At 46.3% G+C, this 26,381-nt stretch overlaps 1 protein-coding gene across 7 annotated transcripts in view; it reads left to right on the top strand.

Annotated features, from left to right (window-relative positions):
• The window catches only part of LOC140426192 (MAP kinase-interacting serine/threonine-protein kinase 1-like), a 144,443-nt gene that overhangs the window by 55,090 nt on the left and 62,972 nt on the right, over nt 1-26,381 (top strand). For all 7 annotated transcript variants that reach the window (XM_072510666.1, XM_072510663.1, XM_072510667.1 and 4 more), the window contains 2 exons: nt 14,825-14,904; nt 19,803-19,876. In XM_072510666.1, coding sequence (XP_072366767.1) covers nt 14,825-14,904; nt 19,803-19,876 — 154 coding nt within the window. The remainder of the gene's footprint in view (nt 1-14,824; nt 14,905-19,802; nt 19,877-26,381) is intronic.

Consider the following 26,381-nt stretch of genomic DNA (forward strand, 5'->3'; position numbering starts at 1 on the left):
TTTGGAGATTATATACACTGCTAACATAGAAGATATTGGTTTAGTCGTGGAGTTTTGTGACAACAGATTCTGGTTCAAACCAGTCTTTGTAACAAAGGCAATATATTAATTGTAGGGGAACTTTCATTGTAATATAATTAAATTAAATTTGGCAAGATCGGTCTAATAGATGAGTTTGTAGAATTTATTGTGACAGTTTCTTGGAGCATGACATAAAGCAGGATTAATTAGTATCTATCCTGGTAAAAGATCCTCTTGGAATAGTGATCATAATGCTGTTAAATTCTGTTTGAAAGTATGATATTCCAATCTCAAACAAGAAATTTAAACCTAAACAAAGCCAATTACATGGGTATGAGGGGAGAACTGGCGACGGTTAATTGGAGAAATATGCTAAAAGATATCCAGCAAAAGAACAGTGGGAGACATTTTAAAAGAAATAAAACAAAAATACATTCCATTGAAAAATAAAAACTCCAGAAGAAAGACCCATTCGGGGCTCACGCAGGAAATTAAGGATGATATTACATTAAAATTGGCTTACAATGTTGCAAAAAAAAAACACATTAGCAAGTCTGAGGATTGGGAGTGTTTTAGAAACCAGCAGAGGGCCACCAAAAAGTTGGTTAAAAAGGGAAAAACTAGAATGCTTCTGGGCTAATAGAATTTTATTGTTTGTTTTGAGGGGAATTGATTGCAAAAGGTTATGCTTCAGTTGTACAGGGCATTGGTGAGACCATATCTGAAATGTGTACAGTATTGCACTGCCTATTTAAGTAAAAATGTAAATGCGTTAGAAGCAGTCCATAAAAGCTTGACAGGAATGGGTGGGTTTTATGAGGAAAGGTTGGGCGAGATTAGGTTTGTATCCATTAGCATTTAGAAGAGTTAAGAGGCGACTTGATGAGAACCTTGAGGATTCTGAGAGATATTGATGGGTGGATGTGGAGAGGATGTTTATTTCATCTTGTCAGAGAATCTTGAACTTGGGGACACTGTTTAAAAATAAGAGTTCACTCATTTTAAGATGGAGATGAGGACAAATTCTTTCTCTCGGAGGGTCATGAGTCTCTGGAACTCTTCCTCTTCCTCAAAAGGCAGTGGAATCAGTCTTTGAATATTTTTAAGGCAGAGTTAGACAGATTCTTGATTAATAAGCAAGTGAATGGTTATTGGGGGTAGACACACGTGTGGGGTTGAGGTTACAATCTGACCTGATATTTAATGGTGGAGCAGGTTCAAGGGGCTAAGTGGCCTACTCCTAATTCGTATGAGATAAACTAGCCAGGAATATAGAAATAGATTTGAAGAGCTTTCATAACTATATAAAGAGAAAGAGAGTATATAAAGGGCGCAATCAAACAAAAAAAACTACTCCGCCCTGGTCTGGATTAGAGGGGTCGTTCCCGGCACTTGTAGCGCCAAGGATGACTTGGTTTTCTTTTTTTTTTAATTAAATATTTTATTGAAAATTTTTGATCAACCAACACAGTACATTGTGCATTCTTTACACAATATTATAACAACACAAATAACAATGACCTATTTTATAAACAAAAAATGAATAAATAATAAATAACAAAAATGAAAACTAGCCCTAATTGGCAACTGCCTTGTCACAAGTAACACTCTCCAAAAATATAATTTAACAGTCCAATATATAATTATCTGTAGCAACGACCTATACATACTATACAGTATATATTAACAACCCTGAGAGTCCTTCTGGTTCCTCCTCTCCCCCCCCCCCCCCCCCCCCCCCCCGATCCTGGGCTGCTGCTGCTGCCTTCTTTTTCCCATTCCGTCTATCTTTCTGCGAGGTATTCGACGAACGGTTGCCACCGCCTGGTGAACCCTTGAGCCGACCCCCTTAGGACGAACTTAATCCGCTCTAGCTTTATAAACCCCGCCATGTCATTTATCCAGGTCTCCACCCCCGGGGGCTTGGCTTCTTTCCACATTAGCAATATCCTGCGCCGGGCTACTAGGGACGCAAAGGCCAAAACATCGGCCTCTCTCGCCTCCTGCACTCCCGGCTCTTGTGCAACCCCAAATATAGCCAACCCCCAGCTTGGTTCGACCCGGACTCCTACTACTTTTGAAAGCACCTTTGTCACCCCCATCCAAAACCTCTGTAGTGCCGGGCATGACCAAAACATATGGGTATGATTCGCTGGGCTTCTCGAGCACCTCGCACACCTATCCTCCACCCCAAAAAATTTACTGAGCCGTGCTCCAGTCATATGTGCCCTGTGTAATACCTTAAACTGAATCAGGCTTAGCCTGGCACACGAGGACGACGAGTTTACCCTGCTTAGGGCATCTGCCCACAGCCCCTCCTCGATCTCCTCCCCCAGCTCTTCTTCCCATTTCCCTTTTAGTTCATCTACCATAGTCTCCCCTTCGTCCCTCATTTCCCTATATATATCTGACACCTTACCATCCCCCACCCATGTCTTTGAGATCACTCTGTCCTGCACCTCTTGTGTCGGGAGCTGCGGGAATTCCCTCACCTGTTGCCTCGCAAAAGCCCTCAGTTGCATATACCTGAATGCATTCCCTTGGGGCAACCCATATTTCTCGGCAGCGCTCCCAGACTCGCGAACTTCCCATCCACAAACAGATCTTTCAGTTGCGTTATTCCTGCTCTTTGCCACATTCCATATCCCCCATCCATTCCCCCCGGGGCAAACCTATGGTTGTTTCTTATCGGGGACCCCCCCCAAGGCTCCAGTCTTTCCCCTATGCCGTCTCCACTGTCCCCAAATCTTCAGTGTAGCCACCACCACCGGGCTTGTGGTGTAGTTCCTCGGTGAGAACGGCAATGGGGCTGTCACCATAGCCTGTAGGCTAGTCCCCCTACAGGACGCCCTCTCTAATCTCTTCCACGCCGCTCCCTCCTCCTCTCCCATCCACTTACTCACCATTGAAATATTAGCGGCCCAATAATACTCACTTAGGCTCGGTAGTGCCAGCCCCCCCCCTATCCCTGCTACGCTGTAAGAATCCCTTCCTCACTCTCGGGGTCTTCCCGGCCCACACAAAACCCATGATGCTCTTTTCAATCCTTTTTAAAAAATAAAAGCCTTCGTGATCACCACCGGGAGGCACTGAAACACAAAGAGGAATCTCGGGAGGACCACCATCTTAACCGCCTGCACCCTCCCTGCCATTGACAGGGATACCATATCCCATCTCTTGAAATCCTCCTCCATCTGTTCCACCAACCGCGTTAAATTTAACCTATGCAATGTGCCCCAATTCTTAGCTATCTGGATCCCCAGGTAACGAAAGTCCCTTGTTACCTTCCTCAGCGGTAGGTCCTCTATTTCTCTACTCTGCTCCCCTGGATGCACCACAAACAACTCACTTTTCCCCATGTTCAATTTATACCCTGAAAAATCCCCAAACTCCCCAAGTATCCGCATTATTTCTGGCATCCCCTCCGCCGGGTCCGCCACGTATAGTAGCAAATCGTCCGCATACAAAGATACCCGGTGCTCTTCTCCTCCCCTAAGTACTCCCCTCCACTTCTTGGAACCCCTCAACGCTATCGCCAGGGGCTCAATCGCCAGTGCAAACAATAATGGGGACAGAGGGCATCCCTGCCTTGTCCCTCTATGGAGCCGAAAATATGCAGATCCCCGTCCATTCGTGACCACGCTCGCCACTGGGGCCCTATACAACAGCTGCACCCATCTAACACACCCCTCTCCAAAACCAAATCTCCTCAACACCTCCCACAAATAATCCCACTCCACTCTAACAAATGCTTTCTCGGCATCCATCGCCACTACTATCTCCGTTTCTCCCTCTGGTGGGGCCATCATCATTACCCCTAACAACCTCCGTATATTCGTGTTCAGCTGTCTCCCCTTCACAAACCCAGTTTGGTCCTCGTGGACCACCCCCGGGACACATTCCTCTATTCTCATTGCCATTACCTTGGCCAGGACCTTGGCATCTACATTTAGGAGGGAAATAGGTCTAAAGGACCCGCATTGTAGCGGGTCCTTTTCCTTCTTTAAGAGAAGCGATATCGTTGCTTCAGACATAGTCGGGGGCAGCTGTCCCCTTTCCTTTGCCTCATTAAAGGTCCTCGTCAGTACCGGGGCGAGCAAGTCCACATATTTTCTATAGAATTCGACTGGGAATCCATCCGGTCCCAGGGCCTTTCCCGCCTGCATGCTCCTAATTCCTTTCACCACTTCTTCTACCTCGATCTGTGCTCCCAGTCCCACCCTTTCCTGCTCTTCCACCTTGGGAAATTCCAGCCGATCCAAGAAGCCCATCATTCTCTCCCTCCCATCCGGGGGTTGAGCTTCATATAATTTTTTATAAAATGTCTTGAACACTCCGTTCACTCTCTCCGCTCCCCGCTCCATCTCTCCTTCCTCATCCCTCACTCCCCCTATTTCCCTCGCTGCTCCCCTTTTCCTCAATTGGTGTGCCAGCAACCTGCTCGCCTTCTCCCCATGTTCGTACTGTACACCCTGTGCCTTCCTCCATTGTGCCTCTGCATTGCCTGTAGTCAGCAAGTCAAATTCTACATGTAGCCTTTGCCTTTCCCTGTACAGTCCCTCCTCCGGTGCTTCCGCATATTGTCTGTCCACCCTCAAAAGTTCTTGCAGCAACCGCTCCCGTTCCTTACTCTCCTGCTTCCCTTTATGTGCCCTTATTGGTATCAGCTCCCCTCTAACCACCGCCTTCAACGCCTCCCAGACCACTCCCACCTGGACCTCCCCATTATCATTGAGTTCCAAGTACTTTTCAATGCACCCCCTCACCCTTAGACACCCCCTCATCTGCCATTAGTCCCATGTCCATTCTCCAGGGTGGGCGCCCTCCTGTTTCCTCCCCTATCTCCAAGTCCACCCAGTGTGGAGCGTGATCCGAAATGGCTATAGCCGTATACTCCGTTCCCCTCACCTTCGGGATCAATGCCCTACCCAGCACAAAAAAGTCTATTCGCGAGTAGACTTTATGGACATAGGAGAAAAACGAGAACTCCTTACTCCTAGGTCTGCTAAATCTCCACGGGTCTACACCTCCCATCTGCTCCATAAAATCTTTAAGCACCTTGGCTGCTGCCGGCCTCCTTCCAGTCCTGGACTTCGACCTATCCAGCCCTGGTTCCAACACCGTATTAAAATCTCCCCCCATTATCAGCTATCCCATCTCTAGGTCCGGAATGCGTCCTAGCATCCGCCTCATAAAATTGGCATCATCCCAGTTCGGGGCATATACGTTTACCAAAACCACCGTCTCCCCCTGTAGTTTGCCACTCACCATCACGTATCTGCCCCCGTTATCCGCCACTATAGTCTTTGCCTCGAACATTACCCGCTTCCCCACTAATATAGCCACCCCCCTGTTTTTCGCATCTAGCCCCGAATGGAACACCTGCCCCACCCATCCTTTGCGTAGCCTAACCTGGTCTATCAGTTTCAGGTGCGTTTCCTGTAACATAACCACATCTGCCTTAAGTTTCTTAAGGTGTGCGAGTACCCGTGCCCTCTTTATCGGCCCGTTCAGCCCTCTCACGTTCCACGTGATCAGCCGAGTTGGGGGGCTTCCTACCCCCCCCCCCCTTGTCGATTAGCCATCACCTTTTTCCAGCTCCTCACCCAGTTCCCACGCAGCTGTATCTCCCCCAGGCGGTGCCCCCCCCCGCCCATCCTCTCCCATACCAGCTCCCCCCTCTCCCCAGCAGCAGCAACCCAGTAATTCCCCCCTCCTACCCCCCCCCCCGCTAGATCCCCCGCTAGCGTAATTACTCCCCCCATGTTGCTCCCAGAAGTCAGCAAACTCTGGCTGACCTCGGCTTCCCCCCGTGACCTCGGCTCGCACCATGCGACGCCCCCTCCTTCCTGCTTCTCTATTCCCGCCATGATTATCATAGCGCGGGAACCAAGCCCGCGCTTCTCCCTTGGCCCCGCCCCCAATGGCCAACGCCCCATCTCCTCCACCTCCCCCTCCTCCCCCCATCACCACCTGTGGGAGAGAGAAAAGTTACCACATCGCAGGATTAGTACATAAAACCCCTCTTTGCCCCCCACATTCGCCCCACCACTTTGTTCGAACGTTCTTTTTAATGACCCGCTCATTCCAGTTTTTCTTCCACAATAAAAGTCCACGCTTCATCCGCCGTCTCAAAGTAGTGGTGCCTCCCTCGATATGTGACCCACAGTCTTGCCGGTTGCAGCATTCCAAATTTTATCTTCTTTTTATGAAGCACCGCCTTGGCCCGATTAAAGCTCGCCCTCCTTCTCGCCACCTCCGCACTCCAGTCTTGATAAACGCGGATCACCGCGTTCTCCCATTTACTGCTCCGAGTTTTCTTCGCCCATCTAAGGACCATTTCTCTATCCTTAAAACGGAGGAATCTCACCACTATGGCTCTGGGAATTTCTCCTGCTCTCGGTCCTCGCGCCATCACTCGGTATGCTCCCTCCACCTCCAACGGACCCGCCGGGGCCTCCGCTCCCATTAACGAGTGCAGCATCGTGCTCACATATGCCCCGACGTCCGCTCCCTCCACACCTTCAGGAAGACCAAGAATCCTCAGGTTGTTCCTCCTTGCGTTGTTTTCCAGTGCCTCCAACCTTTCCACACATCGTTTCTGATGTGCCTCCTGCGTCTCCGTCTTCACCACCAGGCCCTGTATATCGTCCTCATTCTCGGCTGCCTTTGCCTTCACGACCCGAAGCTCCCGCTCCTGGGTCTTTTGTTCCTCCTTTAGCCCTTCGATCGCCTGTAGTATCGGGGCCAACAGCTCTTTCTTCATTTCCTTTTTGATCTCTTCCACACAGTATTTCAAGAACTCTTGTTGTTCAGGGCCCCATGTTAAACTGCCACCTTCCGACGCCATCTTGGTTTTTGCTTGCCTTCCTTGCCGCTGTTCTAAAGGATCCACTGCAATCTGGCCACTCTCTCCTCCTTTTTCCATCCGTATCCAGGGGGGATTCCCTTCTGGTTTACCGCACAGTGTTTTTAGCCGTCAAAATTGCCGTTGGGGCTCCTATCAAGAGCCCAAAAGTCCGTTTCACAGGGAGCTGCCGAAACGTGCGACTCAGCTGGTCATCGCCGCACCCGGAAGTCATGACTTGGTTTTCTAACAGCGCTCTTTATTTTGGGCCTCAGCAGGGAACTTCTTACCGAGGCCGCACTCAGTTGCATTTCCTGCGATGACGGCCCGCTCTCTCGATCGCAACGCGAGCCCTGGACACCCCCCCCCCCATGCCCCAACCCACGTGTTAGGCGTCCTCGAGAACCCCTTGCAAACCACTTCATAAGATCAGGGCACCCCTGGGCCTGATCCTCGGCATGGGCAAAATGCCAGCTTGACACTGCCACAATGGCAGGGGCACTGTTAGGGTGTCAGGCTGGCAGTGCCACTTGGACACCCAGGTTGCAATGGCAGGGTGACACCCAGTTGGCAATGGCAGGCTGTCAGTGCCTTGGTGCCCTGGCGGCATCAGTAGTGCCAGGTACACTGCCCAGAGGCCAACCACCCAGAGGCCAACCACCCAGAGGCCTTTGCTTGCCTGGGAGGCCCCCCCCCCCACCCCAAGTGCCTTCCACCTGGTCCCCATTTGTGGAGACCAGCGCTCACATGAGGTCTCCAAGACTAAGGGATTCGATCCCAATGCCTTGGATAGATCCGGCGAGTGCATATTAAAGTGAGCAGCTAGTCGCACTTTAATATGGAAATTTGCCGAATATGGATCCCGTCTATTGTGGGCAGGACCCAGATCACGACGTCTCACGAGATCCTGTTAGACCTCACTAAGTGTATTGAGGCAGTTAAATCTTGCAAAAGGCCTCTTGCGAGATTTACTGGCCGCGTCTCACTCAGGTTGCGGCCATTAGATCGCACACAAAGGAAACATTAGCCTCTTAGAAGCAGAGACAGGAAAAGTTATCATGGGAAATGAGGAAATAGCAGGGACATTGAGCAGTTACTTTGTGTCTAGCCTCACATTAGAAGACTCATGTTTAATGCTGAAATGATGGTAATCTAGGGGTTATAAAGAGTGTGGAAATTAATGTCAGCAGGGAACAAGTATTAGGGAAACCTGAGGGACTAAAATATGACAAATTCCTGGGAACTGATGGCTAGGATTCTAAAAGAGATTGCTGCCGAGGTAGTTGATGTGCTGGCAACAAATTTTTATTTTTGGATTCTCTCCATATGGCTGCCTCTCTAGCATCGCAGCTGATTGGATTAAATTTTTGTCTCCTATCCTAACCACGTGCCATTTTCCAGTGGCAAGTCTAGTGTGCAAAACCCATCCCAGCTGAGGTTAGATTCCCGCTTAGAATGGGGGATGAAAATTGGATTTCCTCCCTTACACCATTTTCATCTGATGGTATGGGGTTTTAGAAGCACCAATTTAAACCCACAGTACACATGATCTCAGACTTTGTGAAGAAAATTGAAGGCCTGCAGAAGAATCTGGAACATTCTGAAATGTAAGTGTTTCGACATCTTCAAATGTCATTATTAAATGCTGCCTTGTCATGTAGATGTGGTTTTGATCTGGTAATTCACAATAAGGATCTGTCCTTTAAAGGTAAGTGGACCCTTACATTGACCTGCCTTTGTATGTTTGTTCACATGCATTACGGTGCTTTTCAAATGGAGAAAGCACCATAATGTAGTGAAAAATGTTTTTTAAAAATCCCTGTCAGCATCCCAATGCCTTGGAAGATCCGGCTAGTGCATATTGAAGTGAGCAGCAAGCATTGTGCGAGGACATTGTGCTGTCATCTTATTTTAATGAAATGCTTTAGGTTGATTTTTTTTTTTAAAGCTGGTTTGAAACTTGAAAAAAAAAATTACATTTGAGAAGAATCTAATCTGCTCTGTTACATTGACTGACAGGCATCCTGTTTTGAAATTGAAGTTAGCACCTTGTGTTCTTTCCTTCCTAGAAAAAGGACTATTGTTTGGACAGCTTTGGCCATTCTGAATGCTTGGTTTAGTGCTTAATAGGTTTCAGCACAGTAGCTGTCCCATGGTAAGGCAATTTGAGAGGGCCTGGCGAGCAGGGAGGCACATGGGGTGGTGAAGGAGGTGATGGGTGAAGTTTAGGAAGCCTTTAAACAGCGTTAGGAGCTTGAATACCATGTTGGAGAATCGAGGTGGGCTTTCTAACTGACCCACCTCCACAACCACACTGCTCATGCACTCCAATGAGGCTCATAAACTGTACTCCAATCCTGACCCCAGTGCAAAATGACAAAAGTGGCATGCAAAGTCACGTATGGGTTGGGTGCGCAGTTTGCAAGCTGTGAAAGTGCTCAGGTTGGATTTTCTCGAGCCCAATGTCGGATTTGGCCCTTAGTGTTTATAATACAGACTCAAAGCTTCCATCATCTCACTTCTTCCCTCTTTGGTTAGGCTTTCTATACTCTGGGGCACATGTGGTGTTTTGTCATAGTTACAATAATGAAGGCTATGAGGACAATTATAGCCTGGCAAACGTATGTGAGCAGAAGAATATACCTCCGTTATTGCTCAATGGACAACACTTTGTCCTCCTGAGTTAGAAGACTGGATTCAAGTTACACTCCAGAGACTTGAGCACAAAAATCTAGGCTGTAATGCAGCACTAGGGAGTACTATGTTGGAATGCTGTCCTGTTCTAATTCATCTCATTGTTTTAAACACCGGAGTACAGATGCGTCAGTTGGAGCAATGCAGAAGCAGCTCTTTATTGACACTTCAGGATTCCAATGTAAGTAAATAGTTTTTTTTTTTAGCTGTTATTACACAATCCAGAGGATACATACAGGGTTTACTCAGATCTCTAATACTAATTCTACCGTTGATCTTTACTTTGATTTGATGATAGAATGCATGCAAAATACATAAAAGATGTATTAAAGTGACATGGGCATGGAGTCAACAAAATGAACTTTGCTCTCCTCAATCGGCTCTGAACATTTTATTGTCATGGTTACATGGCCCACTTAACCATTTTGTTCCTGTAAACCAAATAACTGGAGCAACCTCTCCCAAACCAACAATGCATGGATGAGTAAGTTTCATACTTTCCATCAGCTCCTCATCCTTGCCTTAAGTTCACTTACACAATGCATCCCATGCTCAGGCGACAGTTGTTTTTACTTATTGTGTGTTAATCCAATAAACAGTCCAGGACATACAAGTTATGCAGGTAGCGTGAACTCTCCTTCCCACATGCTGCACTGTCAGAGATGCATTAAACCCTGTCCACTTTCTACGTGAGTCTAAAAGTTCCCAAGACAAATTTTGAAGAAGATCAGGGTAGTTATCTACATCAGTGTTTTTCAAACTTTTTTTCCAGGACCCACTTTTGCCAACTGGTCGACCTTGGCGACCTATGCCATTTCGCTTACCCAATCCTGCATCAAGGTAGTGTGCTGCACACTAAAGTTTTATTGCATCAGGCAAGGGAGGGAAATAAGATCATCTAGTTTTCCTGTTCTTAACCACTATCCAGTAGCCCCTGGTGCATTGAATTTATGTTAGCATTGTGCGAGGACAGGATCAGATATGCCTGTAGTATCCTCCTTTCTATAAAAGTTCACTCTTCAGGGTCACATATGAAGAATAGTTACTCTTGCACCCCCCGGTGTTGCAGGATAAGCTTCTGTCCGAGGATGAAATAGTGGAGGAGAGGATTGTGGACATGTATGGGGAGTTGATGGAGAGGGAGAGTCATCCTGTGGGAGAGGTTAGGTGTAAGTGGGAGGAGGAGTTTGATTGGATGTTGGGGACCGGAGTACGGAGCAAGGAGGCCGGTGAATCATGTGCATGTGTTTTGGGCTTGTCCGAGGTTGAGGGGGTTTTGGAAGGGATTTTCGCGTGTAATGACTTTTGGGGATAGCAGTCGCCCCAAGTCTGGAGGTGGCGTTATTTGGAGTTTCGGAGGATCTGGGAGTGCAGGTGGGGAGAGAGGCCGAGGTGTTGGCCTTTGCCTCCCTGACAGCTCGGAGACGGATTTTGGTGTGCTGGCGGGACTCGGAGCCGCCAACGACTGGGGTTTGAGTTAGTGATTTGGCAGAGTTCCTGTATTTCGAAAAAGATCCAAGTTTGCCGTTCGAGGCATGGAGGAGGGTTTCATCTCGAGATGGAAGTTGTTTGTTGCCTTCTTAGTATTGAGTCGTCAGTGGAGGAGGGGTGGGGGATTTTGTTTTATTTTCCATTTGGGTGGGGTGAAAAACTGGGAAAGGGGGACAGTTGCCAGGGTGGCAGCGGGTGAGTGGGAGGTGTTTGTTTCCTGTTACCGCGGTTGGTTTGTGTATTTCTTGGTTGTGCTTACATTGAAAATGCCTTCAATAAAATGTTTTTTTTATAAAAATGGTTACTCATGAGAGATGTTGGAGGGCTGTTAATAATTGTGAACCTGTATTCATCGTGGGACACTGCCTTGAGGGGAGAAAAAAGCAAAGGAAGAGGCGAACAAAGAACAGAGAGCCATGTGTGATTCTTGCAATTAAAATAGCCATAAATCTGAAGATTGTGGTATTACAATATTGAATTATAATTGGCTTAAATGCAATTCAATTACTTGATGCAAGTTTATTCAACTTCAAAGTGCACTATTAGAAATAAGTTCATCAATATTGATGAATGCTGACAACACTAAAAACTGCCCCACAGACAACTGACAAACTATTCTGCTTGTAATTAATCAGACAGAATGGACATTGAACAAAGTTTTAGAAAACTTATTTTCTCAGATATTCAGATGTGGCATCGTGATGTGCTCGTGTCTCCCCAACCAGAAGACATACCATTAATGGCAGCCGATTCCCTTCCATTGAAGGTGCCTTCATGGTGCCATTGACACACAAGCTGCTGGCCCCTCAGCAGCAACCACACTAAGGGTGGAAGCAGTCCTATGCATGCGGTGTGCAGAATGGACCCCATGATGTTGAAACCTGGACTCTCCCCCTATTTGGACACAGCTCCCAGAGGTGAAAATTTAATTGGGCACATCCAGAAGATTGCTTCCAACGTCCCCCTTCGACCTTTTCCGGGTCCCCAATCTAGGAACATTCACGGAGATGCGATGAAGTTACAGAAGCAAGCATCTGTGTTGGTAAACTCACTGCACTATTTATGTAATTTCCAATCAGAACACTCAATAAAGTTCTTACACTTTAATTGCAATAGGATAGGATTACGGAAAACTGCTTGGAATAGAATTTCAACAACAGAATGCGCAGAATGATACTGAAGATGATAGGCTGATTGCACTTGGTCTGAGTGTTAAAGGGGGAGCAGGAACAATTCATATTCCACAGCCTGATACATGATCTACTTTCAGTTATCAGGGAAAATTCTTAAGACAGTAGAACCAGATTTACATGGTGCTGCATGCACGGTACAATGTGTGCTGGCTGAAAATCTGATTATTGTAAGAGGGTTGAAGGACTTGGAAATGTACAGTAGCTAAGTAAAAACACACCACAGGACATTTCACAGCCTTATGTTATTACTAGCGCACAATCTGCCATAAAGGAAGATCCGGAAACATTAATTAGCACACACATATAGCAATAAACTCAATTGCTGGTGTGTCAGGGAATATATGAAATGTCTGTCAGTAAAGGCCGCTAGCAAGCTCAAGAGCTTGGGGAAGGTGGAATTGCAATGGCATCAATAACCAGTCCAAATTCAAACACCTCCACCAACATTCAACCTTTAAAAACATTGCATATATATCAGTACAGTAACTCGCGTCCTGATGGGGTGTTATATGGGGGAATGTTCTGGCTTTTGTTAATACATGGGACAGGATTGTGTGTGCTCTATACTTGCAGTAAATTCATTAATATTTGACGCTATATTTGTCAGTATTTGGAAATCGACAAGCATGCAGAGTATCAAACTTTTTTCTGTTGAAAACTATAGAGAAGTTTCATTTGAGGCTTGTGCGAGCTCTTTTTACAATTCAGATGGATAAAAACCTTTTCATGCTTTTTTTATTTTTGAAACGGAAGTAAGATCCCAGTTGGTTGTTGCGCTTGGAGCAGGGAAGTTCCAGTTTCCCAGACTTGTCCGCACCAAGCTGGAGCAAATTAGAAACAGTTCCTGTCCTGACACATAGTATAGGTAGCGTGGCCAGTCGTGTTATCTCTGAGCTTCATGTTGAGTCGATGGCTTGAAAAATTCTTGTTTTTACAGGGGAGCGGCTTCTCCCCGTGAATTGCAGCATTGTTACTGACCGCAGGCTCCACGACCCTTCTGGCACACAAAGTGGGTCGTGACCTGCATTTCCCTGATCTACATCATACCAGCCAACATTTATCTTCCAACTTCCCAAATCAGATTATCTGTTGATTATTGCATTGCTGTTTGTGGGAGCATGCTGTGTGGAAAGTAGCTGCCAGAGTAACTGACTATACTTCACCATGTAGTTAGCTGACTCTAGGGATGTGCTGAGGTCATGAAAGACACTATGCAAATGAAGTCTTTGTCTTTCTGTATTCTTTACACTGCTGCTTTGTTGTATTTTATATTATTATTGTAGAATGAATTTAGTAGAATGTATCAAATTGTAGATAGTTGCCATAAGTTAAGTTAAGTATACATTATTCCTCAGGTTCATCCTAAGACTTGTGTTCATCTTCAGTTAGGCAGAGAAAATGCACGCCTGCCTAAAAAGCGGAAAACTGTTATATTTTGCTAATATGGTTAAAGACTGTTGTAAATAAGACTGTTACCTAATACCGTCTATACCTAGGCAATAATATATTCACTGAGACATTCAATGAACTCATATGATTACTGTGACTTTATGGATCTTCCAAAATCAAGAGTGTTTGTACTGTTTCAACATATTGTCACAATCCCAGCTGATGTCACTTCTGGACAGTCATAGAACAGGTCCCAGAATGCAACCCTGGCTTAATAGACTATAAGGTTGTTTTTTTTTTTTTTTTTTGCAATGTGGATGAACAAAGTCACAGGACTGCTAATTAACTTTTAGCAAAAAAAATTATTAAACATGAAAAGATTGACTATGATTATTGCCAAAGGACTTGAGTATAAAAGTAAAGAAGTGTTATTGCAATTGTAGAGACCACATCTGGAGTATTGTGCCCAGTTTTGGTCTTGGATGTGGTGGCATTGGAGGTAGTTCATAGGAGGTTCCCCAGATTGATTCCGGGGATGAAAGAGTTGACATATTCCGAGAGATTAAACAGTTTGGGCTTAAGGATGTGAGGGAATCTGAATGAGGTATACAAAATACTAAAAGAGATTGATAAAGTAAATGTAGACCACATGTTCCCCTTGTGGGTGAATCTAGAATGAGAGGTCACATATAGGTCGAGAGGCGGCAGATTTAGAACTGAGATGAGGAGGAACTACTACTCGCAGAGGGTGGTGAATTTGTGGAACTTGCTGCCGCACAGTACGGTGGAATCTGAGTCATTAAATGGTTTCAAGGAGATGGATATATTTCTGGTTTTTAAAAAACGGTTAAAGGGATATGGGGAACAGGTAGGGTGGTGGATTTGAGACCAGGAAGAGATCAGCCATGATCTGATAGAATGGCAGTGCAGGCTCTAAGGGCTGAATTGTCTACTTCTGTTCCTAATTCCCACCCATAATACAATACTGCTTCATCCCCCCCCCCCCCCCCCCCCCCCCCGCCCGACATACATGCACAAGCTATATCTTATTTCTAAAACCCGCAAATACAAATAAAGATTACTTTTGTTTCCTGACACTATACAAGATGCAGGACAAGAAAACCGTGGTTTTGCTTATTTTATCATGATCAGAACAGTAATTGAAAGCACTTTGTCTTCTCCCCTGCAGATTATTGAGAAAAAAACAGGTCTGAGCCGAAGTAGGGTCTTCCGTGAAGTTGAGACTTTATATCAGTGTCAGGGAAACCGGTAAGTTTCAAATCCTGAAATATGAGAGCTGTGAACAGCGATATCTTATGGAACTAATGCCCTACTATACCTGACAAACATTAGTACAATCTTGAGTAATATTAGCAATACCGTTTTATTATAGATATTTCTCTGTCTTCCTTTCTCCTTTAACTTTCTGTTTCTGGTTCAATCTTCTTTTCCATTCAACTTATTTTCTCGCTCTTCTATTCTCTGTTCCTTACCACCCACTCTTCTGTTTATTTATTTGCAGGGTAGGAAGAAATGGTTCTGATGGGACTAGGCCAGACCATTAACCAGGGTGTAGGCCAGGGCTAATACATCAGTGGGAGAGTTTAACCTGGAATCAAGATGACCATTGACCAGGATAATCGAAGAGTTGTCCAGGACCAATGCTGAAGTGGGATTATGGCCGTAGGAAAACCGTAGGGAAACCTTATGAAGTTTCCATTGGAATAGGAAGGAAATACCAATTTTACGTAGCTGCGCTGAGAGGAGAAGATGGTTGCAGTCTAAGTTGGTCAGAAGGAACCAACTTCCCAGTACCAATTTCAGATTCAAATTCAGCTTGTATATTGTTCAAACCCTCACCATATCAAGGTGTGCATTTCAAAATGGCAGTTAAAGAGGTGTTCAACTCTGCAACTTTTGTGGTATGTTTTTAATGACATCATATTTCGAGCCTTGCTGCTGTGGTGACAACTTTGAGTGTTTGGTCATGTAATCTTGGGGGAGGCAGTGGCATTGTGGTATTGTCGCTGGAATAGTAATCCAGAAACCCAGGACAATGATCTGGGGACCTGGGTTCGAATCCCACCATGGCAGGTGGTGGAATCTAAACTCAGTAAAATATCTGGAATTAAAAGTCCATGATGACCATTGTCAATTGTTGTAAAAACCCACCTGGTTCACTCATGTCCTTTTGGGGAAGGAAATTTGCCATCCTTACCTGGTCTGGCCTACATGTGACTCCAGACCCACAGCAATGTGGTTGACTCTTAAATGCCCTCTGAAATGCCATTCAGTTGTATTCAACCGTTATGAAAACACAAAAAAAGGAATGAATCCGGATGGACCACTCAACATCAAATCAGGCACTGGAAACGACAACGGCAAACCCAGCCCTGCCGTTCCTGCAAAGTCCTCCTTACAAACTACAAACTTGTGTGTGAGCTGTCTCACACACAAGTTAAGCAACAGCCAATAGTCACACTCACAGAATCATACCCACTATCACCATTCTTGGATATCTCTTGTCTCATCAGCAGGACAGACCCAGCAGAGGTGGTGGCACAGTGGTATACAATCGGGAGGGATTTGCCTGGAGAGTCCTCCACATCGACTCTGGACTCCATGAAGCCATGTTTCATTTTAAACATGGGCAAGGAAACCTCCTGCTGATTACCAAGCACAGGTCACCATCAGCTGATCAATCAGTACTCCTCTATGTTGAACATCACTTGCAGGAAGCACTGAGGGTGACGAGGGTGCAGAATATGATCTGCGTGGGGGATTTCCATGTCCATCACCAAGAGTGGCTTGCTAGTACCATCACAGACCAAGGTGGCTGGGTCCTAAAGGACATAGCAGCAGGTGGTGAGGGAACCAACAAGAGGGAAAAACATGCTTGACCAATCTGCCTGCTGCAGATGCATCTGTCCATGACCGCGTCGGTTGAAGTGACCACTGCCAGTCTTTGTGGGCACAATGAGGATACCCTCCATCGTGTTGTGTGACATATGGGATAGACTAAGAACAGATCTAGCAACTCAAACTGGGCATCCATGAGGTGCTGTGAGCCTTCAGCAGCAGCAGAATTGTATTCAACCACCATCTGCAACCTCATGGATTGGCATATCCCCAGGTGTCGAGCTGATGAAGCTACAACACAGGACTACTTGTGTGCCAGACAGCAGAAGCAGCAAGTCATAGAATCATGGAATTTTCAGTGCAGAAGGAGGCCATTCGGCCCATCGAGTCTGCAATGGCCCTTGGAAAGAGAACCCGACTTAAGCCCACGCCGCCACCTTATCCCAGCTAACCTTTTGGACACTAAAGGGCCAATCCACCTAACGTGCACATCTTTGGACTGTGGGAGGAAACTGGAGCACCCGGAAGAAACCCACACAGCCATGGGAAGGAAGTGCAAACTCCACACAGATGGTCACCAGAGGCCGGAATTGAAACAGTGTGCTTGGAGCTGTTGAGGCGGCAGTACTAACCACTGTGCAACCTTGCCGCCCAGAGTTAAGTGATTCCACAACTAATGCACCAGATATAAGCTCTTGTCTTCCTGCCGCATCCAACAGTGAATGGTGGTGGACAATTAAACAACTTGAGGAGGCTCCACAAATATCCTCAATGATGGAGGAGCCCAGCACAATACAAGGCTGAGGCATTCACAACAATCTTCAGCCAGAAGTGCCGAGTGGATGATCCATCTCGGTCTCCTCCAGATGTCCCCAGCAAAACCGGTGTCCGTCTTCAGCCAATACGATTATTCACTCCACGTGATATCAAGAAACTGGCTGAAGACACTGGATATTGCAAAGGCTATGGACCTTGACAATATCCCGGCAATAGTACTGCAGACTTGTGGTCTCGAACTTGCCGCACGCCTAGCCAAGCTGTTCCAGTACAGCTACAACTCTGGCATCTACCCGGCAATGTGGAAAATTGCCCAGGTGTGTCCTGTGCAGAAGAAACAGGACACATCCAACCCAACCAATTACTGCCCTCTCAGTCTACTCCTCCAGCATCAACAAAGTGATGGAAGGAGCCATCAACAGTGCTATCAAGCGGCACTTACTCAGCAATAACTTGCTCACGAATGCTCAGCTTGGGATCTGCCAGGGTCACTTATCTCCTGACCTCATTATAGCCTTGGTTCAAACATGGACAAAAGAGCTGAATGCCAGAGGTGAGGTGAGAGTGACTGCCTTGATATCAAGGCAGCATTTGACCGAGTATGGCATCAAGGAGTCCGAGCTAAACTGGAGTCAATGGGAATCAGGGGGAAAACTCGCTGCTGGTTGGAGTCATACCTAGCACAAAAGAAGATGGTTGGGGTGGTTGGAGGTCAATCATTTCAGCTCCAGGACATCACTGCAGGAATTCCTCAGGGTAGTGTCCTAGGCCCAACCATCTTCAACTGCTTCATCAATGACCTCCCTTCCATCCTAAGATGAGAAGTGGGGGATGTCTGCGGATAACTGCACAATGTTCATCAGCATTCGTGAATCCTCAGATAATGACGCAGTCCATGTCCAAATGCAGCAAGATCTGGATATTTTCCAGGCTCGGGCTAACAAGTGGCAGGCAATGACCATCTCCTACAAGAAAGGATCTAACCACCTCTCTTTGACATTCAATGACATTACCATCGCTGATTCCCCCACAATCAACATCCTTGGGGTTACCATTGGTCAGAAACTGAACTGGACTAGCCACATTAATACTGTGGCTACCAGGGCAGGTCCAAGGCTAGGAATCCTACGGTGAGTTACCGCCCCCCCCCCCCCCCAAAAAGCCTGTCAAACATTTACAAGGCACAATTCAGGAGTGTAATGGAATACACTCTACTTGCCTGGATGAGTGCAGCTCCAACAACACTCAAGAATCTCAACACCATCCAGGACAAAGCAGCCCAAGTGATTGCTCCCCCTTCCACAAACATTCAAACCCTCCACCACCGACAAACAGTGGCAGCCATGTGCGGCATCTACAAGATGGACTGCAGTAACTCCCAAGGTTCCTTGGACAACACCTTCCCAACCCATGACCACTACTATCTAAAAGGTCAAGAGCAGCAGATACCTGGGAACCCCACTACCTGGAGGTTCCCCTCCAAGTCATTCACCACCTTGACTTGGAAATATATCGCCGTTCCTTCACTGTCACTGGGGAACGTCCTGAAACTCTCTCCCTTACAGCATAAGGACTGCAGCAGTTGAAGAAGGCAACCCATCACCACCTTCTGAAGGGCTGTGCAATAAATGCTGGCCTAACTAGCGATGCCAACATCCCGTAAATGAATTTTTAAAAATATATTATTCTTGCTATCCTCTACATTTTAACGGGTATAAATAATTCTCAATTTTACCTTATTCAAGATGAGCTGCTATTTACCAAAAGGTTAGGTGGGGTTACGGGGATAAGGCATAGAGAGTGTATAAAAACTTTCCAAAAGCCAGAATATATATTAGTCACAAGTTTTTAAAAAAAAAAAAAAAAAAAAAAAAAAAATTTTTATATCAAGCCAAACCAGAGAAACATGCACATCCTATTAATTCCTACTAAAAATGTGTGGCCATGTTCATATTGCTTTACAGGAGCAACAACAAAATGACCTGAGCAGGTACCCCACAATGGCATTGAGGGCAAGGGAAGAGAGAAGGGTCTTGCATGGTATTATTTGTGAATGTGCGTTGAGCCTTCAAAATGATGACTTTTCATCAAACTGATGGTTTGTATATCTTACTAATCTGTGAGCTGTAAATGGGCATGAGTGTAGGAATCTAATTGCGCTTCCAAGATTTAACCTGAGTGCCAGCAAAACCAATTCTAGATAAACTTGCATTGTAGCTTTAGTAACAAGAGATAGTTTTGTTGGAAGTTTGAAACTGGGAAATGGTTTGTGGCTAATGAGGTAGAAAAATTATTCTTAGCAGCCAATCTGAGAGTGTAAGGCTACACATGAATGAAATGTGTATGGAAAAAGCTAATTATGTTTTCAAATATCATAGAAAAATGTACTGTATAAAGAAAGAAAATCCATATTTGATAAAATGTTTTCATTTGTTTCCTATTCACTTGGGACAGGAAGCATTTTTTCCTGGTTTTATGATCTGTACGAAGAGCCCTTGAGACTTGAATTTGTTTTCTCTCTTTTTCTGTAGGAACATTTTAGAACTGATTGAATTTTTTGAGGATGAAGCACAGTTTTTCCTGGTGTTTGAAAAAATGCGTGGAGGTAGGTCAATATCCATTACCTCTGCAACAAATAATGTGCTGCAAAATGTTGCATTTTTGCTTGGTGGCAAAGCATGTAAATGAGTTAACGCATAATTGCACAAACCAGGTTCTGTGGCTTTTATTTCTCTTCCTTCCTTCCAGTTGTGAACCCCTTTTAGAAGGAAAGATTAAACGCAGAGTTAGAAGTTGGTTGCTAAGAAGAAGGGTGAGGAGAAAAGGAATGAGCAAATTTTTCTCTTTACCCCATCTACCTGTTCAGATGGATGATAAATGTACACTAATTAAAGGTGTTCGGACCAATATTCCTCCATTGATCAACACTAAGAGGACCTCGCCTTTCACCTTCGAGTAATTCATGAACTCTTTCGACATACAGAATTTTCTGAATTTCAGGCACTGCCATCTGCATAATTTTTCACATACAATGAACTATTTCAGTGTTTTGATTGTGACACCGTGCTAAATACATGTAAATCCATCCATCCGCCCTTCGACCGTCCCCTTGAGTGGTCTGCTCTTCCATTCTCCCATAATTAATATTTGGCACAAGAGCTTTGGAAACACAGAAGCTTGCTGTGTTTTTATTACTGATTAGGGCTTAGTATGGGCAGGTGGAGAAGAGGAGGATATGAATAAATGCTGAGTCGGCTGAAAAGAGATCAATAGATTTCTTCAGCTCACCGTTCCATAAAATGTATGGTCTGTACTCCCTGTTCATCACTGCTTGTTATGATTCAATAATTCCGGAGATTTTGCCTTTACTAGCTTATCTGAAACACCAAAAATAGTATTTATCATTCTGTTAGGAGAATTAATGACTCAAATCCACTCCGAAGATTTATTTTTGACCAGGCACTTTTTGTCTCCTTATCCTGCAGCATGTTTTAGTTGAAAAATGGTTTGGCTTAACATTTTTCTATTCCACTTAATCTTGTAGACAAGGCATGTTAAGAGGTTATTATCACTGTACTAGTTATTATGTATTATAGTTGGTGCATGTAGAATCAGCCAAAGTAGTACGCAGGTCCAAAACAAAAGTAAAGTTTATTTACGCTATACAAGAATCTCCACTCCCCGAAGGGACGCCCTCCCGAACCAGCACTGAAGTCAGGGTTTTTATACAAGTGAGCTTGTCCTTTGTTAAGGGAAAGACCAGCCTCTTATCGGGGAAATTTGTACTCTCTGAAAGTCACAGAGAATCTTATAGTTCTTATGCTGTGACCTTCGTGAGGGTTATAACACCCCACCCACCCCCGTACTCCCGAAAAGTCCGGAGAGATATCCATGGGTGGTTCCAAAGAACCTTTAGTTTTCTTAGCCTGGTAACAGCCTTCAGGGGTTGACCCTTGGCATCCGGAGGCATATACCGATATGGGGACTGGCGTTTTTGGTGGAGCATCTGGGTGGGGTCAGCAGAGCAGAGGTGGTAGTGGGCGTCAACGCGATCGGCTCTGCCGTTGGCAATGTAGCCATGTCGTTCTCTGAATCTTGGCGGGACTTCATCCGGCATCTCGACATCCAAACCCGGCTTCCCCACTGCTGGCGCAACCTGAGCCAACAGCAGTGTCTGCGATGGAGGTGGCAAAGCGAGTTGTGGTCGGGTCCGTTCCGGAACCTCTGGAATCGGATCTGGCATGTCGGGAATGAGCCCAGGGAGGTGATCCATGCGCTAATTAGACTCCCGCCCTTGTGCCTGTACTCGATAAGTGTCTGGGCTAACACGATGCCCGGGATCCACATGGCACCTTAACAAAAGTTGTGGATGTACACCAGATCTCCCAAAGCAAATGTGCCGAAGAGTGTACGCCGGCCTGCGTCAGCCTCGAGCTGTTGTTACCTGCATTTTATGAACCTCCATCCACTTTGAGTGGGTGTCCACGATGGTGAGGAACATCCCTCCTTGGAACGGCTCGGAAAATCGATGTGGAGGTAGGACTAAAGACGGCCGGGCCAACCCCATCCTCGTCGTCAGTGTAGAATCCGCTGAAGTAGTACATATAGACCAAGACGGTAGAAAACAAAAGTAAGGTTTCTTACATTCCCTCCGTGACCTGCATCCAGGTCGGGGATTTTATACTAGTGAGCCTGTCCCTTGTTAAGGGGGAAGCTCTGCTCCCGTTACTGGGGAAGTTCATACTCTGTGGAGGTCACAGATCTGATGTTCTTATGCTGTGACCTCCGTGAGGGTTATAATAGTGTGTGCTATGTTTGGGGAGTGTCCCTTTATTGGTGAGTCACGTGAGCACTGGTGACATCATCGGTCAAGCGCACAAGCTTTAACCGAGTCTTATATTTAAGCCTGTGAGAGTGCGTAGCATAAAATAAATAAAAACCTACCTGCTGTGTTACAGCAATCCATGAGTTGTGTGTTCTTTAGTTCTGACTGCGGCCAAGGCCCAGTATAAAATATTGTGTTCTTGAGGTCAGGACTAATGATCTAGAGAGATGTCCAAATCTCACCAAAGAAGATTTAAATTTTGTAAATCAAATCAATGGGGAATAAAAAAATGATCTCCATAATAGTGTCCAAGGAGCTACTGGTGCCGAGAAAATAATTCATCTGGTTCACTGATGTCCTTTAGGAAACAAAATCTGCTGAATTTACCTGGCCTGTCCTGTGTGTCCTCAGAGCCACGACAATGCCCCTTTGCAGGGGCAGGCCAGTCGATTTCGGCGGGAGAATCAGCTGGTGAGTCAGTTTCAGCGGGAGCAGTGCGGAAGTGGCTGCTGGGAGGTAAGTCTGTCCTTTAAAAGCACTTGTCTTTGCAGGGGCAGGCCAGTCGATTTCGGCGGGAGAATCAGCTGGTGAGTCAGTTTCAGCGGGAGCAGTGCGGAAGTGGCTGCTGGGAGGTAAGTCTGGCCTTTAAAAGCACTTGTCTTTGCAGGGGCAGGCCAGTTGATTTCGGCGGGAGAATCAGCTGGTGAGTCAGTTTCAGCGGGAGCAGTGCGGAAGTGGCTGCTGGGAGGTAAGTCTGTCCTTTAAAAGCACTTGTCTTTGCAGGGGCAGGCCAGTCGATTTCGGTGGGAGAATCAGCTGGTGAGTTAGTTTCAGCGGGAGCAGTGCGGAAGTGGCTGCTGGGAGGTAGGTCTGTTCTTTAAAAGCACTTGTCTTTGCAGGGGCAGGCCAGTCGATTTCGGCGGGAGAATCAGCTGGTGAGTCAGTTTCAGCGGGAGCAGTGCGGAAGTGGCTGCTGGGAGGTAAGTCTGTCCTTTAAAAGCACTTGTCTTTGCAGGGGCAGGCCAGTCGATTTCGGCGGGAGTGGAGCTGGCCGGTTAGTCAATTTCAGCAGGAGCTGAGAATTTTTTTTTTTTAATTAGTGTTTTAGGCAGGAACAGGAAGTCGACCCGCGGACGTCTGGGAAGACCCTCACCAATAAATTCTGGTGGAGAGGAAACCCGAGACACTACACGTGTAGTGTCTCCCACCCGCCCTCCTCCTCTAACCTAATAATAAAACCCATTGGTCTGAGGTAAGTACCATATTTTATTATATTATTATTATTTTTTATAAAAATTTAATTTAGTTGTTAGCCAGATCTTGGTAGAAAGTTAGAGGAATGGCAGGGAAGGGAGTGCAATGTTCCTCCTGCAGGATGTTTGAGGTGAGGGATGCAGTTAGTGTCCCTGCTGATTTTACCTGCAGGAAGTGCTGCCATCTCCAGCTCCTCCAAGACCGAGTTAGGGAACTGGAGCTGGAGTTGGAAGAACTTCGGATCATTCGGGAGGCAGAAGGGGTCATAGATAGCAGCTTCAGGGAATTAGTTACACCAAAGATTGGAGATAGGTGGGTAACTGTAAGAGGGACTGGGAAAAAGCAGTCAGTGCAGGGATCCCCTGCGGTCGTTCCCCTGAGAAACAAGTATACCGCTTTGGATACTTGTGGGGGGGACGACTTACCAGGGGTAAGCCATGGGGTACGGGCCTCTGGCACGGAGCCTGTCCCTGTTGCTCAGAAGGGAAGGGGGGAGAGGAGCAGAGCATTAGTAATTGGGGACTCTATAGTCAGGGGCACAGATAGGAGATTTTGTGGGAGCGTGAGAGACTCATGTTTGGTATGTTGCCTCCCAGGTGCAAGGGTACGTGATGTCTCGGATCGTGTTTTCCGGGTCCTTAGGGGGGGGGGGGGGGGAGCAGTCCCAAGTCGTGGTCCACATTGGCACTAACGACATAGGTAGGAAAGGGGACAAGGATGTCAGGCAGGCTTTCAGGGAGCTAGGATGGAAGCTCAGAACTAGAACAAACAGAGTTGTTATCTCTGGGTTGTTGCCCGTGCCACGTGATAGTGAGATGAGGAATAGGGAGAGAGAGCATTTAAACACGTGGCTACAGGGATGGTGCAGGCGAGAGGGATTCAGATTTCTGGATAACTGGGGCTCTTTCTGGGGAAGGTGGGACCTCTACAGACAGGATGGTCTACATCTGAACCTGAGGAGCACAAATATCCTGGGGGGGAGATTTGTTAGTGCTCTTTGGGGGGGTTTAAACTAATGCAGCAGGGGCATGGGAACCTGGATTGTAGTTTTAGGGTAAGGGAGAATGAGAGTATAGAGGTCAGGAACACAGATTTGGCGTTGCAGGAGGGGGCCAGTGTTCAGGTAGGTGGTTTGAAGTGTCTACTTCAATGCCAGGAGTACACGAAACAAGGTAGGGGAACTGGCAGCATGGGTTGGTACCTGGGACTTCGATGTTGTGGCCATTTCGGAGACATGGATAGAGCAGGGACAGGAATGGATGTTGCAGGTTCCGGGGTTTAGGTGTTTTAGTAAGCTCAGAGAAGGAGGCAAAAGAGGGGGAGGTGTGGCGCTGCTAGTCAAGAGCAGTATTACGGTGGCGGAGAGGATGCTAGATGGGGACTCTTCTTCCGAGGTAGTATGGGCTGAAGTTAGAAACAGGAAAGGAGAGGTCACCCTGTTGGGAGTTTTTTATAGGCCCCCTAATAGTTCTAGGGATGTAGAGGAAAGGATGGCGAAGATGATTCTGGATAAGAGCGAAAGTAACAGGGTAGTTATTATGGGAGACTTTAACTTTCCAAATATTGACTGGAAAAGATATAGTTCGAGTACAATAGATGGGTCGTTTTTTTGTACTGTGTGTGCAGGAGGGTTCCCTGAAACAATATGTTGACAGGCCAACAAGAGGCGAGGCCACGTTGGATTTGGTTTTGGGTAATGAACCAGGCCAGGTGTTGGATTTGGAGGTAGGAGAGCACTTTGGGGACAGTGACCACAATTCGGTGACGTTTACGTTAATGATGGAAAGGGATAAGTATACACCGCAGGGCAAGAGTTATAGCTGGGGGAAGGGCAATTATGATGCCATTAGACGTGACTTGGGGGGGATAAGGTGGAGAAGTGGGCTGCAAGTGTTGGGCACACTGGATAAGTGGGGCTTGTTCAAGGATCAGCTACTGCGTGTTCTTGATAAGTATGTACCGGTCAGGCAGGGAGGAAGACGTCGAGCGAGGGAACCGTGGTTTACCAAGGAAGTGGAATCTCTTGTTAAGAGGAAGAAGGAGGCCTATGTGAAGATGAGGTGTGAAGTTTCAGTTGGGGCGATGGATAGTTACAAGGTAGCGAGGAAGGATCTAAAGAGAGAGCTAAGACGAGCAAGGAGGGGACATGAGAAGTATTTGGCAGGAAGGATCAAGGAAAACCCAAAAGCTTTCTATAGGTATGTCAGGAATAAGCGAATGACTAGGGAAAGAGTAGGACCAGTCAAGGACAGGGATGGGAAGTTGTGTGTGGAGTCTGAAGAGATAGGCGACATACTAAATGAATATTTTTCGTCAGTATTCACTCAGGAAAAAGATAATGTTGTGGAGGAGAATGCTGAGCCCCAGGCTAATAGAATAGATGGCATTGAGGTACGTAGCGAAGAGGTGTTGGCAATTCTGGACAGGCTGAAAATAGATAAGTCCCCGGGACCTGATGGGATTTATCCTAGGATTCTCTGGGAGGCCAGGGAAGAGATTGCTGGACCTTTGGCTTTGATTTTTATGTCATCATTGGCTACAGGAATAGTGCCAGAGGACAGCAAATGTGGTCCCTTTGTTCAAAAAGGGGAGCAGAGACAACCCCGGCAACTATAGACCGGTGAGCCTCACTTCTGTAGTGGGTAAAGTCTTGGAGGGGATTATAAGAGACAAGATTTATAATCATCTAGATAGGAATAATATGATCAGGGATAGTCAGCATGGCTTTGTGAAGGGTAGGTCATGCCTCACAGACCTTATTGAGTTCTTTGAGAAGGTGACTGAACAGGTAGATGAGGGTAGAGCAGTTGATGTGGTGTATATGGATTTCAGCAAAGCGTTTGATAAGGTTCCCCACGGTAGGCTATTGCAGAAAATACGGAGGCTGGGGATTGAGGGTGATTTAGAGATGTGGATCAGAAATTGGCTAGCTGAAAGAAGACAGAGGGTGGTGGTTGATGGGAAATGTTCAGAATGGAGTACAGTCACAAGTGGAGTACCGCAAGGATCTGTTCTGGGGCCGTTGCTGTTT

This window comes from Scyliorhinus torazame, chromosome 7 (assembly GCF_047496885.1).
Source record: "Scyliorhinus torazame isolate Kashiwa2021f chromosome 7, sScyTor2.1, whole genome shotgun sequence".
NCBI classification, from domain to species: Eukaryota; Metazoa; Chordata; class Chondrichthyes; order Carcharhiniformes; family Scyliorhinidae; genus Scyliorhinus; species Scyliorhinus torazame.